The sequence below is a fragment of the Ostrea edulis genome, chromosome 5 (assembly GCF_947568905.1).
Source record: "Ostrea edulis chromosome 5, xbOstEdul1.1, whole genome shotgun sequence".
NCBI lineage: Eukaryota > Metazoa > Mollusca > Bivalvia > Ostreida > Ostreidae > Ostrea > Ostrea edulis.
In genome coordinates, this window is record NC_079168.1 from 22,776,337 (window position 1) to 22,789,859 (window position 13,523).

Below are 13,523 nucleotides of genomic sequence, written 5' to 3' on the forward strand. Positions count from 1 at the left end.
TTTCTGGATTTTAACATCAATCCTCAGGTCAATACAAATATTCAATATTTGTAATCGCTTGAGGATGGATGTTAAAATCCAGAAAGCATTAGTGATTTGAATATATTTTGGAACTGCACATCTTCCTGCTGATATATATATATATATACACACACACACACACACACCAGGTATGACATTCACATGAATAGATAAGAGAATTTTCATGGAGAAAATATAAAGCATAATAACATTCACAAGCTGTGACATGATCAATGAAGTTAAACAATGTACACTGCTTGTTTGTTCATCGAGTAAGTCGATTAACAAACCATTCAAAGACAGCATGGATGTTTGATACGTCACTGCTGTGGACACGTCGCAGCCGCTGACGAAGACCAAATCACATCTATATCTTTGTTAACTTAGTACTTCATAAGATCGGTGTTCAGCAAAATTTCCTGATCTTACAAGTAATGCCGACTAATGAAGTTGTCCGGATCTTACATGGTATTTTCCTCACGTCCCAGATCCTGTTCTGGGTAGCGAGTGGAATCAGCGGGTAAGTATGTCAGATGTTTATTCAAATTTTATGTTAAGCCTGGGTCAAGAAATTATTTCGAGAAAGGGTCCACCCCTGATTAATTTCTTCGTAAGGGGTCCACCTATTCATGGGATCAAACCTTGAGGTTTTCTTGTCAAATAACATAGCCGTCCCCCCCCCCCCCCTTGTACCACGCATATATGTAGTAGTAAGTATGACTATTATATATATATATATATATATATATATATATATATATATATATACCGCTATAACCTTTGTAGTGTGATTGACTTTTGTTTTGTATGCTAATCTGTGTATACTTAAGGTAACACTATAAACTCTCAGTGATGTGACTGTTCTTTTGTGTGAGCTAATTTGTGTTGACCTATATCAATACTATCTATAGGCTTTCTTTGATAGAGCTTTTTTGTGCTAATCTATGTTGACCTATATTAATACTATAGTATATACATGTGTACGCTTTAGTGGTTAAATTATACTCTTTTTGTGTGTGCCAATCTGTGTTGACCTAAATCGATACTATCTATGGGTTTTCTTTGGTTGTGCTTTTTGTGTGTGCTAATCTTTGTTGACCTTTATCAATACTACCTATAGACTATCAGTGATGTGACTGCGTTTTTTGTGTGTGCTAATCTGTGTTGACCTTTATTAATACTACCTATAGACTATCAGTGATGTGACTGTGTTTTTTGTGTGTGCTAATCTGTGTTGACCTTTATTAATACTACCTATAAACTATCAGTGATGTGGCTGCGTTTTTTGTGTGTGCTAATCTGTGTTGACCTTTATTAATACTACCTACAGACTATCAGTGATGTGACTGTGTTTTTTGTGTGTGCTAATCTGTGTTGACCTTTATTAATTAACACAACGTTATTCATGTATACAAACTTTTTAAACGTTTCACAGAAATACTCTACAAGCAGAGAAGTGTGATATAAGATCTTGGTACAACAGAGTGTATTCCGAAGGCTTGTTTGACAACCCACTTACTACAAAACAGGAAAAGATGAAGAACGCAATCCAGGCTCTTCTAATCCATAGTAAAAACAACCCCAACGTTAAATTAGTAGACTGCAACATTTTGCAAATATATGAAAATGAATTGAAAAAAGGAAAAGTTAAAAATGCAGAGAGTGGGTCAGAGCAAGAGATGGAAAATCCTACCGATCCATTTAAGGAAGACTATAGCTTAAAACTCCCCACCGCAGAACATAGTGATATGTCATCTGAGGGAGTCGTTGACGCTGATATAGGTAATCCAAAAAACGATGATATTATAGAAGACAAAGAGAGAAATATTGAGAGCAAAATCATTGAAGATGACAGTGAGATAGATGAAACAGAATTAGACGACATAGAAGATAGCAGAGGTGGTGATGACATTGTTGATGATAATGAGAACGAAAAACATATCGAGTACCAAAAAACAGAGATTGGTCTACATTTAAGCGATGAAAGATCATCGAATCATCAGGAATTTCAGACTGACAAGTCGAGCATTATGAACTTGAATAATACTCAGAATGAGTCACGTGGTCCAGCTGACAACAATACACATAATTCCACAAGAAAAGACGGGAAGACATGCAAGAGATTTACATGGAAATTACAAAAACATTTGACTTTGAAAACATCACCAACAGAAAAAATGGGCACTATGAGATTTGGAGGATATAGATGTGTCAATTCTTACGTCGCATCACCTTCGTATTGCTTACTTCAAATGAAAAAAACCACAAGGATGACAAACAATGCAACATATCATTTGGGAAAGCGTACAGAATACCGGACGGAGAACTCCCGTAGTCTAGAAAATGAAGATAGATACACCCCGACAGACATGGAAACAGGAATAGAGAATGGGAATAATGGAAATGAGGTGTCCTTAGAAGAAGCAGAAATATTAACAAATCAAAAACGAAACGAGAAAACACAGAAATTGTCTGTCGATGAATTACCAAGCACTGACAGCATAGTGCACAACCATAAAGATAGATATGACAACGCTGGACATGCATCATCGAATGACGAATTCAGTGGTTTTAAAACTCAAGAAGCGGTTGATTTCAAACGTCTGCAAGATATCGTGTCATTGAAAACGGAAGAATATACAAAGAAAATACATTTTCTCGAACTGAACATCATAAAACTTGAAAATCAAATGTTAATGGAAAAGCTGAACAAAGAAAACCATTCAAGCACGATCGCAAGATTAGAAAATAATATTCTAAGATTTGAGAACGAGCTTTTAAGAATGAAGCAAAGCTTTCATCACATGAAAATTGATAATGATGAAATGAAGACCACACAGCGTAAATACTTAGAACTTGGACATAGCTCACAAAGTCAGACTGTACAAAATCATAGTCAAGAACAGCTGCTATCCGAGCAGAATCAGACGATTATCAGGCTCTCAGAAAAATTACGAAACCAATCAGACGTAATCACAAAATTAAAAAACCGCTCAGAATACATGGATGATCAGAATAGAATGCTTTATGCAATGGTTATGAATCAAACTGCGTTAGTGTCCCAAATTATGACCAAAGTACAATCACTGACTGAGCAAACTCTCCAACAACGCGAAGCAGCACGAGAAATGAAACAACAGATAGAATACGGTCTAGAGGACGTAAAAATATTAAAGAATAGTCAGAGAACCCAACAACAACTTGATACATCAACCACAAGTTCAAAACATTTAGATTTGGAAGATGTGTCAAACCAGCTTCTTCAACAACTAGACGATCTGGTGTCGGATAAAAGACTAGAAAGTGGAGAAAATATTAAAGATATGTCTGTATCAGAGCAACCAAAAGACTCAGTGGATGAAATTGATGAGCAATTAAAGCATTACTTACATTACACGTCGGTGACCTATTCTGTTAAACAACAAGAATGGTGTAAGTCTCGTGCACTATGTTACAAAAGCTTTATTATCATATCTGACTGTGTGCCCTACTCATTCATTGTGTTCGCTTCTTGTGATGTGGAGAGCGAAATGAATAACAACGAAACCAGAGACCAGTTTGAAAGTTCAGGCATCAACTTTCAAAGTGAAGAAGGAAAGCTATTGGAAGAAACTAAGGATTCCAATGTGCAACCACCTGATCCAGATGATGGTACGGGTGCTAGTAAAGAGGAATTAGATAGAACTGATACTGACAAAGATAGTGAAAATAAAGAAGCCAATTCGAATAAACGTATGCGGAGAGTATCGGAAGAAATGGAGGTGGGACAGGCTCCAGAAACTGTTATTGATATCGAAAAAACAGGAAACAACGTTGCAAAAGAAAAGGAAAATTTAAAATATGAGGCAAAGGATAGTGGTGAAATTGATGCAAGCAAAGCCAGTGACGAAATTCTTGATGAAATGATAAAAGAATTAGCAATGAAATCTATCTCAGAAAAAGCAACAAGTGATAGGAATATATCTCCAGAGGACAAAAGAAACCAAAGACAAGTAGGTGGCGCTCATGGTAAGAGTAAAGGACCAGAATCAACCAACAATAATAGTCGAAAGGAGAACAACAAAGGAATAAACACAGAGCCCCCAAAACGTGAAAATAACACAACCAATGTTAAAAAGGCTGAGATACCGGTGAAGTACGGCTCAAATGGACAAAGCGATCCGAAGGGTTTGTATTGCTATAAAATATGCATTATTGTCAGTATGGTGATTGTATGCATCTATTCTAGTGCTTTTTACTGCTTTCTATTTCAGATTGTTATGATTACTACATCAAAGGGAATTCAAGAAATGGTGTATATAAGGTGCGGCCTTACGGTACGAACCGACTGATACAAGTGTACTGCGAAATGAAAACTGGGGGATGGACTTTACTTCAGAAACGCCAAGACGGCTCTACCAACTTCTACCGGGACTGGGAGGATTACAAAGATGGATTTGGAGGTAGGTTGCACCTTATGGACATGTAATACTTGACATTACTGTCTCCATCAGATACTAGTCTAATCTGAATTTATTCGAAACAAAACATTTGCTTTGAAATTATTGATATTCTGGCTCATATAAGATTGTTAGGTTTTCCTCTCCTACCTTGGTTTCTGAACCATGACCTAAGTACATGTAGAATAAAACAGAAAGGCAGAAGTACAAACAAAATCAGACACAGCCTAGAGTACAGTTGTTGCACGACCTGTTAGGGTCCACCAGTGTGTTTTGTTCCTGATGTATTTCAGCAATGATAATTACTTTTCCATGTTATGAATGCATGCAAGGTGACGATAACGAACAGTGATCAATCTCATAACTATTGTAATGCAGGTGGAAACTAGTCTATATTCTTACTAGACTACGAATATTTAAGTTTTGGCTATTAAAAATCGAATCTTTTGATTAGATATAGATAATAGAATACTAGGTTGATCTTATTGAGAAACAGGTTTGTGAAGATCATTAAAATTTATATGATCGTTGAACAGGTGTATATGGAGAGCATTGGCTTGGGAACAGCGTTATACACAGACTTACAAACCAGGATCATTACACACTGAAAATCGAGATGATGGACTGGGACAAAAACGTTAGGTTTGCTGAATACAGTAAGTTTACTGTGGACGATGAAAGTGAGGGATTTAAACTACATATTGGAGGTTACAACGGGGATGCTGGTGACGGAATGAATAAACACAACAATCAGAAGTTTTCAACACGAGATGTTGACAATGATCAAGTTGTTAAGGAATTCGGCGGAAGTTGCGCAAAAAGATTTCATGCAGCATGGTGGTTTTACAAGTGTTATCAAAGTAATCTGAATGGGAAATACTATAGAAATGGAAAAATTGAGGAGAAAAAATATGATGGTGTGACTTGGAAACCATGGACTGGCTCAAACTATTCGCTTAAACAAGTGGTAATGAAAATACGACCGACTTCAGCAGGTTCGTGACAAAATAACTAAGTATATAATATTTCGAAGACAAATTCTGAATGAAACATTGAAACATTTGCTTTACCACTAGCATCTGTATCTTTAGCCAGATCATTATACAATCAAATGTCAACGTCTTGTATGGACATTCAAATACATTTGACATTTACGTACGCGTGTGGTAGAATCCATGCATATTTTTTATGTATGGGAATTTATATTGAACTCTGTGCGACGTGGATAAGCGAAGGAATTAAATTTACACAAAAGGCATAATTTGCATACTAATATACATTCATTCATATTTCACACAGTTATTAAATTTTTACTCGTATAAGATGTAATAAACTCTTCAAATTCTCAGAATGCTAAAACTTTAATGAAACGTGCGTCCATTTTGTAGTCATTGTCAGAGGCTTCTCATGGTGACCTGAGAGAGATTTGTTTGGTATATACATGTAGATACCAAAGATGAAGATAACGAGCAGTGATCAATGAAAAGGTGAAGATAACAAACAGTTATCAATCTCGTAATTCCTATAAAGAATACAGAATTAAGAGCATGACAAACACGGACCCTTGGACACATCAAAGGTGGGATCAAGTGTCTAGGAGGAATAAACGTCCTCTGTGGACTTGTCACATCCGCCGTGAGCCCTATATTTTGATAAAGTAAATGGAATAATCCGTAGTCCAAATCAGAATGTAACGAATGGCCTAACAATTCGTATCCAATACGTCAGACAGCTTCTGACCCAATGAGAGGTTGTACGTGTAAATACTAGTAGTATTTGCATATAGTATTAACGCCTATAGAAATTGCAACATACCGACACTGTTGAAATCCCTGTATCATCAAATTATTGTGTAGCGGTCAGCCGAGTTCGATCGCCGGTGGCCAGATAGCTTAGTTGGTAGAGCACCTGACTAGAGATTCAGGGGGCCCGGGTTCCAATTCCGGTCTGGTCCGTTGCATTTTCTCCCTTCCTGTTACATTTGGTGCCATAGACCAGCCACAATCTCTACCCAGAGTTAGCGTTCCTTGCTCTCACTTACACCTCTGTCAACGTCTCAAGGGTTTTTACAAGATTTTTGTAAAATGGTACGTATGCTCAAATAAAGTATGGTTTTGACTTCAGTTACAAAAATATACGTAAATAAATAAATACTGAGCAGATGGCAAGTCTTTTTGTGACACAAGAAGCATTGATTTGGGTTGAAACGTGGATATTGGGTTGTTCTATTGCACCAGGCCTATACCTAGGTACATGACGAATATATAGTAAAGCAAAATAGTCTACAAATAGTTTCTTGTCCTACATTTTCCCAGTATTTTATTAAGTAGTTCTTAGTTTTATTAGACGTACAAAAGTGGATTTACATGTGTAATAACATTGCTTAAACATTTTTGTTACGCAATCCTTTGTCTTTTTAGGCTTTTATATAGAAGAAAGTCCACTTGTAGTGAAAAGGTTACCTGTAGGTGTCCAATAAGTTGACAATTGCTGTCCATTATTTTTAAGAATGGACAGTTACTCTCCGTTCTTAAAAATAATGGACAGTAATTGTCAACTTATTGGACAGTGCCAGGTAAACCCAATAACTTATTAGACATCTACAGGTAGGCTGAAAATAAGAGAAAGGTAATACATTTGTCAAAGAGATACAAATCTAATTTTAAATTCCCTGCAAGTAAGAATCAACACAGATATCGGAAAAATCACTGAAACATTCAAACACGATATTTCCCTTTAGTAGAATTCTCTGCTTCAACTCGTAAGATTCACAATTTTTTAATTCCATTGACCATTACTATATCGCATCAAAACTTAAATTTGAAAGACATATTTCCATACTGTATTTGAATTTCGCTGGATTCAGAGGTACATTCCGAAACTTCTTCACAACGGTTTTTTATGTGTTCTTTATTAGCATATCCTAATTCTGAATTATTATTTTCGCTTTCATGAATAATTTCATTTGACGAGATAGGCGTATTGGGTTCTTCTGGCTGGTGTTCATTACCTCATCCAAATATTCGAAAACAATGCTTTTCAGATCAAAATTTGGCTCCATAACTTTCTCACCCTCCATATCCAGTGTAGCGGTCAGCCGGATTCGATCGCCGATGGCCAGATAGCTCAGTTGGTAGAGCACCTGACTAAAGATTCAGGGGCCCCGGGTTCGAATCCCGGTCTGGTCCGTTGCATTTTCTCCCTTCCTGTTACATTTGTAGTGATTTTTATTTTTATTTTACAGCCTTGATTTCGTAATCTCTATTTAGCTAGTTTTGCTGGTATTTCAGTATGATAATTCTATTTACTTTGAATTTTCAGTTGTTACTTACGTAAAACCCCTTTATTGTTGGTTGTTTTTAAGTTAGGTCATGTGTTGACATTCCACATGTTTTACTTTTAAAACAGGAAGTGTCATCCATGTTGGCAGTCTTTCCATAGTACTTTTGATAGCTGTGTTCTGATTGGCTAAGTTAGTCTCAGGATCTTTGATATTTATTGGCTTCTATTTTTGGGCCTAGCTAGGGTATCTAAAGCCGTGTTCGTGTAGTTTTCTTCACTTGGGTTGGGGAACACGACCTCATGGTTAGTTCCTCTTTACTGTGCAGGAAAACCTCATGGTTTATCAGCACTATTTCATCAGTACCTTTGTGTTAGGAAAATCTTATGATTTAACAGCACTCTAGATCTTTGCTTTAGTTGCATGTTTTTCTTAAGTTAGTGTAGGAATAAGCTTAGGATGTAGGTTTTATAAAGTTTAAGTTTCCCCTTACCAAGTCCAGCCTGGTCTAAGGATATGTAGATAACAGGTGTAAATTCTAGAACCACTATTTATTGTTATTTTGCCCTTTATATTTTTGGTGTTGTTTATTTTCTGGGTCAGTTATTTTTAGAGCCCAGACTTTACCTTATTGTTGATAGTTCAACTCTAGAGTGTTAATAGTAGAGTTCATATTGGGTGATGTAGCTCATCTCTCTTATATTTTCCACCTCACTGGTTTATTTGTAGAGTAGGATTTTTTAGCATTTGTCTAAGTAAGAAGGCCCAGTAGGGACATACATTTTTTTTTTAGTCTTCTACATTCCTGCCATTTTTTTAAAATTAGTTAAATTTTCATGAACTTCTTATCTATTCATTGAGATTATTGTTGTTCATTTGCTAAATTAAATCATATTTCTGATATAACTTTATTCGTTTCTGTGAAATTTCCATAGACTTTACTACTTGTTAAATTTTGATCATTACTTATTATTAGTTATCATTTACAAAGGTTAATTCTCACTTTATTAAACTTATAAAACTTTAAACAGTGTTTTCATTTAGCGTTGATCATAGTTCAGAAATCCCCTTACCTGGGTTGATCTTTGATAGCTGGAGGTAGAGTACCGCTATAAGCCAAGTTGGCTGGTAACTTTAATACTTAATCACTAAAGAATTCTGCTTCCGGTTACTCATATAACACTCATTAAGATAATATTTGCAGTACTTGCACTAAAATCCTTTTTGATTGTGCAATGAAAATGCTCTCCCCATCAGAAGAAGACATGTTGATATGGCTCAGTACTATAGAAAGAGTGAATATAAAACCAGCAGTAGAAGACTACTCACCTGACACTGTCCAATAAGTGAACGAAAGAAACAGAATTCTACACAAGACTGGTTATATTGTCAGACTATTCAAAATAGCTTTATTCATAATTATCATTGTCAATGGATTCACCTGAGTCTGTCCATTCTTAGAACAAAAGATGTAATGTTTTAAGTGAATATAAGCCTCAAACTGTCCATTCTGTAAGAGAAAGAACTGATCTCGGCCCAACGGGCCTCGATCAGTTCTTTCTCTCACAGAATGGACAGTTTTTGGCTTATATCCTTTACTTATTTTGAGACGTTAACAAAGGTATATGTGAGTGTAAGGAACGATAACTCTGGGTAGAGATTGAGACCAGCCCCTGGAACTGACAGGTGAAAATGACTGCCAGGGGATAAAGATGTTGGGTTGATGTCTTTAGGTGTGGAGACATTTAAGGAGGGAAGAATGTAGCGGTCAGCAGGTTCGATTTCCGGTGGCCAGATGGCTCAGTTGGTAGAGCACCTGACTAGAGATTCAGGGGGCCCGGGTTCGGATCCCGGTCTGGTCCGTTGCATTTTCTCCCTTCCTGTTACAAATGTATCAATTCAATAAATACACGTTTTTCAAACAAATGTATGGAATGTGCTAATGTTCATCATTGTCTTACCGAATAAGTAGTTTCTCTAGCAAACAGCAGTTGAGTACAATGTCCAGCGAAACAGGAACATACCCACATTCTTCCCAGTGAGCTCGTGCATACACACAAAATATACGTGCCCATAAAACTATGACGTAACACACAGAAAACGTGTACATATAGGCGCAAAATTCCAAATTGGCTGCTACAACCCCTGAGCGCTAAGCATAGATCTAAATTTGTGGTACTTCACCTACAGCTGATGATGTCTCAATATGAGTGAAAAATCCCCGACAGGACGCAAAACAAACAATCAATCAATCGAACCCTGCTCATATAGAGAGGTCACTAACTGAAGGTGAAATGCGGCACATTTTGAAGTGTGCATAGCGCTTAAAGAGACACTAGAGCTCATTTTGCGCAAAAATCATGAAATGACAATTTTCCCTGCGCTTTCTCAATTTCTGCATTGTTGGATGTATGAACTTTGCGAAAATAACATTTATCTATAGTGAAAAATTCTCGTTTCAAATTAATTTTTTTGATGGCCTATACAAAAAATATCGAGTCTCCTCCTTTCGGTCTTCAGACGCATGCACATAGAAAGTAAACAGTGCAGCATGTCTTCCAGTGAGAGAAAGTGTAGTGGATAGATGCAGAATTTTGACCGATTCTGTAAGAAAAAAGGTAAAAATAGAATGAAATAAAACTCATACGTGAACTAAAAGTTACCTTGGGATCAGTATGACCGTCGGAAAACAAAGAACTAGGAGAAACGCATGTAACTCAGTGGATCTAGGATTTCCGAATGGGGATTGATTGATTGAATGTTGTTTAACGTCCCTCTCGAGAACATTTCACTGATATGGAGACGTCACCACTCACCAAAGAAGGTGAAGGGAGATGTGAAAGTCAATTAGCCAAAGTAATCAGCCATTCTGGGTGCAAATTTCGATTCACGTCAGTATCGATATGATTTTTATCCTTTTATCAATAGACGTTTAAAAAAAAACACTTTATGAAAATGTGGAAATTGAGCTGTAGTGTCTCTTTAAAGACCCATCTCATGACCGTACGGTCAGTGAAAATGTAGGCAGAGCCTAATCTAAACAGATGTTATTTACCTGGAGTGGCCAGGGTCTACCAAGGTGTTAATTGCTATATCCCATGAAAGAAATACACAGAGACAGAACATGGTAGAAATCTACCTATCCGTGCTTTTTTTTTTTTTTTTTTTATAGTTTTGATATACACAGGACATGTCTCAGGGGCCTCTGCAGAGTTTCTGTGGCCATAGTGTTTGAATAATGGTTGTATTCCTAAGGGTTGCTGACACACATTCTACACCCACCCCCTCTTTCTCTCAGTCATTGACTCAATGAATAATTTCTGTTATAAATATAGAGGTATCATAAATTGATGCCATAAATTATTTCAATAAGTTACAAGTTTTAGAAATTATTGTGCAAATTATTGTTTGATTTCTGATTGTGTAATTTATAATACATGTACACAAGGGGAAAAATTACAATTATATTGAAATTGCATTGTTCAGGGGTCTTTTTAAAAACAATTGAATTACAAGAAAATAGCAGATGATGTGGACAGGTCAATGCTATCAAAACTCAAGTATACTGGGCTTCCTCAAGATCTAAAGAATGCCTGTAGATACTGGCTGTTATTGTTATCAAAACACCTCTCTGGTGTAGCTGCAGACCACAGTGTCTGCAGATGTCACTCCACCTGAGATCTATTGTTAAATGTTTGATTGACAGGCAGCTTACAATTTGGGGGGGGGGGTTTAACTTAAAATTGGGTCTTTAAGATCGTAGCAGTTAGGTTTTTAATCGTTTCAACGTCTACGTCTGCACAGAACCTCCGTTTTTAAGGCCATATTCAAAAGACTTGACTTTTGCTTCTATCACCGGACACTTGCCGAAGTATTAGTCGTGGCACAATGACACACTGATTTTGAGTACGAATAACACCGTTTACCTGATCAAGATATAGGGTTCACGGCAGATGTGACCGGTCGACAGGGGGTGCTTACTCCTCCTAGGCACATGACCACCATTTTTATCACCCAGTACAACAGTGTATCATTCTTGATGTAGTTTATTGATACTTATCGTTTTTCGTGGTGTGTGTTATTTGTTTATGTAATATATGTCTCTTGATAAAGACGCGGGTTGCGTCGAAAATTTGAGTTTTAAATAACCAACATTGTCGTGGCCTTTTCAGTGCTTTTATAAATTTCTTTACTAGGTTTTCGTGCTTTTATATATATATATATATATATATATATATATATATATATATATATATACTTATATATAAGAGTACTAAGTTCTAACAACATCCGATACCTAGACGTGTCGGATTCACCACAACTAGAAATAAGTATATGTTGGTAACCAAGAGATTTGGTGCCGAGCGAAGCGGGGAACCAAATAGAGTGACGAGAGAAAAGTTTAACCAGATACTTAGTACATGCTTCACACGAGTAATTAAACTCTGTGTGATTTCTGTTTAATTTATCTGTAAGTTTACTTGTACTCAACATCAGATGATGGTCTACGGTGAGTACTTTATAAGCATAATCATGTTTTTTCTACCCATTCAAAATATCTTCATTCATGTTTCAAGACGATATGGCCAGGTTTGGATACACGTCAAATCTTCCTGGTAGGAATATTTTGAACATTAGTGAGGATCGTTTTCGGGCATGATAGAAAAGGCGTGCATTTTCTAGATATTATTTATGTTAAAATTTGCTCTTACTCCAAGGCAACATTGCAGCTCTGTTTGTTTTCATGTAAATCATAACAGAAAAACATGTTAGGTGTAAAAAAAAAAAAAAAAAAAATAATTGTTATTTATTACAAATGACGAGAAATGTGAATCCTCAAATACGGAACGGAATTGGCTGGGTGACATACCCGTATCTCTATATAAAAGTAATACACAACAGCGTTCTCCCAGCCACAACATTGTTACAACAACAAATGCGATAAAATACAATATCATGCAAGGTGAAGATAACGAACAGTGATCAATCTCATAACTCCTACAAGCAATACAAAATAGATAGTTGGGCAAACACGGACCCCTGGACACACCAGAGGTGGGATCAGGTGCCTAGGAGGAGTAAGCATCCCTTGTTGACCGGTCACACCCGCTGTGAGCCCTATATCCTGATCAGGTAAACGGAGTTATCCGCAGTCAAAATCAGTGTGCCAAGAACGGCTTAACAATCGGTATGAAACACGTCAGACAGCATTTGACCCAATGTGAGGTTGTATTGACGAACTAGATCGTTATAACGACCATAGAATTTGCGAAATGCTGACTTCAATCGAGACTGTTGAAATCCCTGTACCATCAACTTGTTTGTCAGTAGCTTACCTCGATTTAAAAACTGACTATACCCAGAACAAGCTATTGCATATCGAATCAGTTGAGATATATAAACACCATATGCAGGTGATAATGGAATATTGCTACACTAATATGGGATGACGATGGAGAAGCTGAAATCATCCCGTTTGTCATACAGTTGAATTGTCAGTTTGCCGTTAATGTCTACTTTCAATAAAATATCTAAGTATGAAGCAGAAGTGGACGACTCTGTGGTGTCCTTTATTTCGAGCTCACAGGGATATATCAAATCGACATATGAATGAAAGCTATCATTGTTAATAGACAAAACGTCATCAATATATCTAAAAGTCGAATTGAAGGCCACAGCGAGAGATTTTTTCTTCTCACGTAGAAGTGTTTGAATAAATTCTGCTTCATATGAATATAAAAACAGGTCAGCTAACAAAGGAGCACAATTCGTGTCCATGGGAA

The 13,523-nt window shown here is 36.7% G+C and overlaps 1 protein-coding gene and 1 non-coding gene across 2 annotated transcripts; both read left to right on the forward strand.

Annotated features, from left to right (window-relative positions):
* The first annotated feature begins 269 nt into the window (after positions 1 to 269).
* LOC125652084 (myb-like protein X) lies at positions 270 to 6,932 on the forward strand. Its single transcript, XM_048881051.2, has 4 exons — positions 270 to 541; positions 1,457 to 4,188; positions 4,275 to 4,463; positions 4,997 to 6,932. Exons 1-4 carry the CDS (start codon positions 456 to 458, stop codon positions 5,461 to 5,463), a joined length of 3,474 nt encoding a protein of 1,157 aa, XP_048737008.2. The 5' UTR covers positions 270 to 455; the 3' UTR covers positions 5,464 to 6,932.
* Positions 6,933 to 7,575: 643 nt separating this feature from the next.
* Positions 7,576 to 7,648, forward strand: Trnaf-aaa (transfer RNA phenylalanine (anticodon AAA)). Its single transcript has one exon. It is a non-coding gene; the product is annotated as a tRNA-Phe (tRNA).
* The last annotated feature ends 5,875 nt before the right edge of the window (positions 7,649 to 13,523 follow it).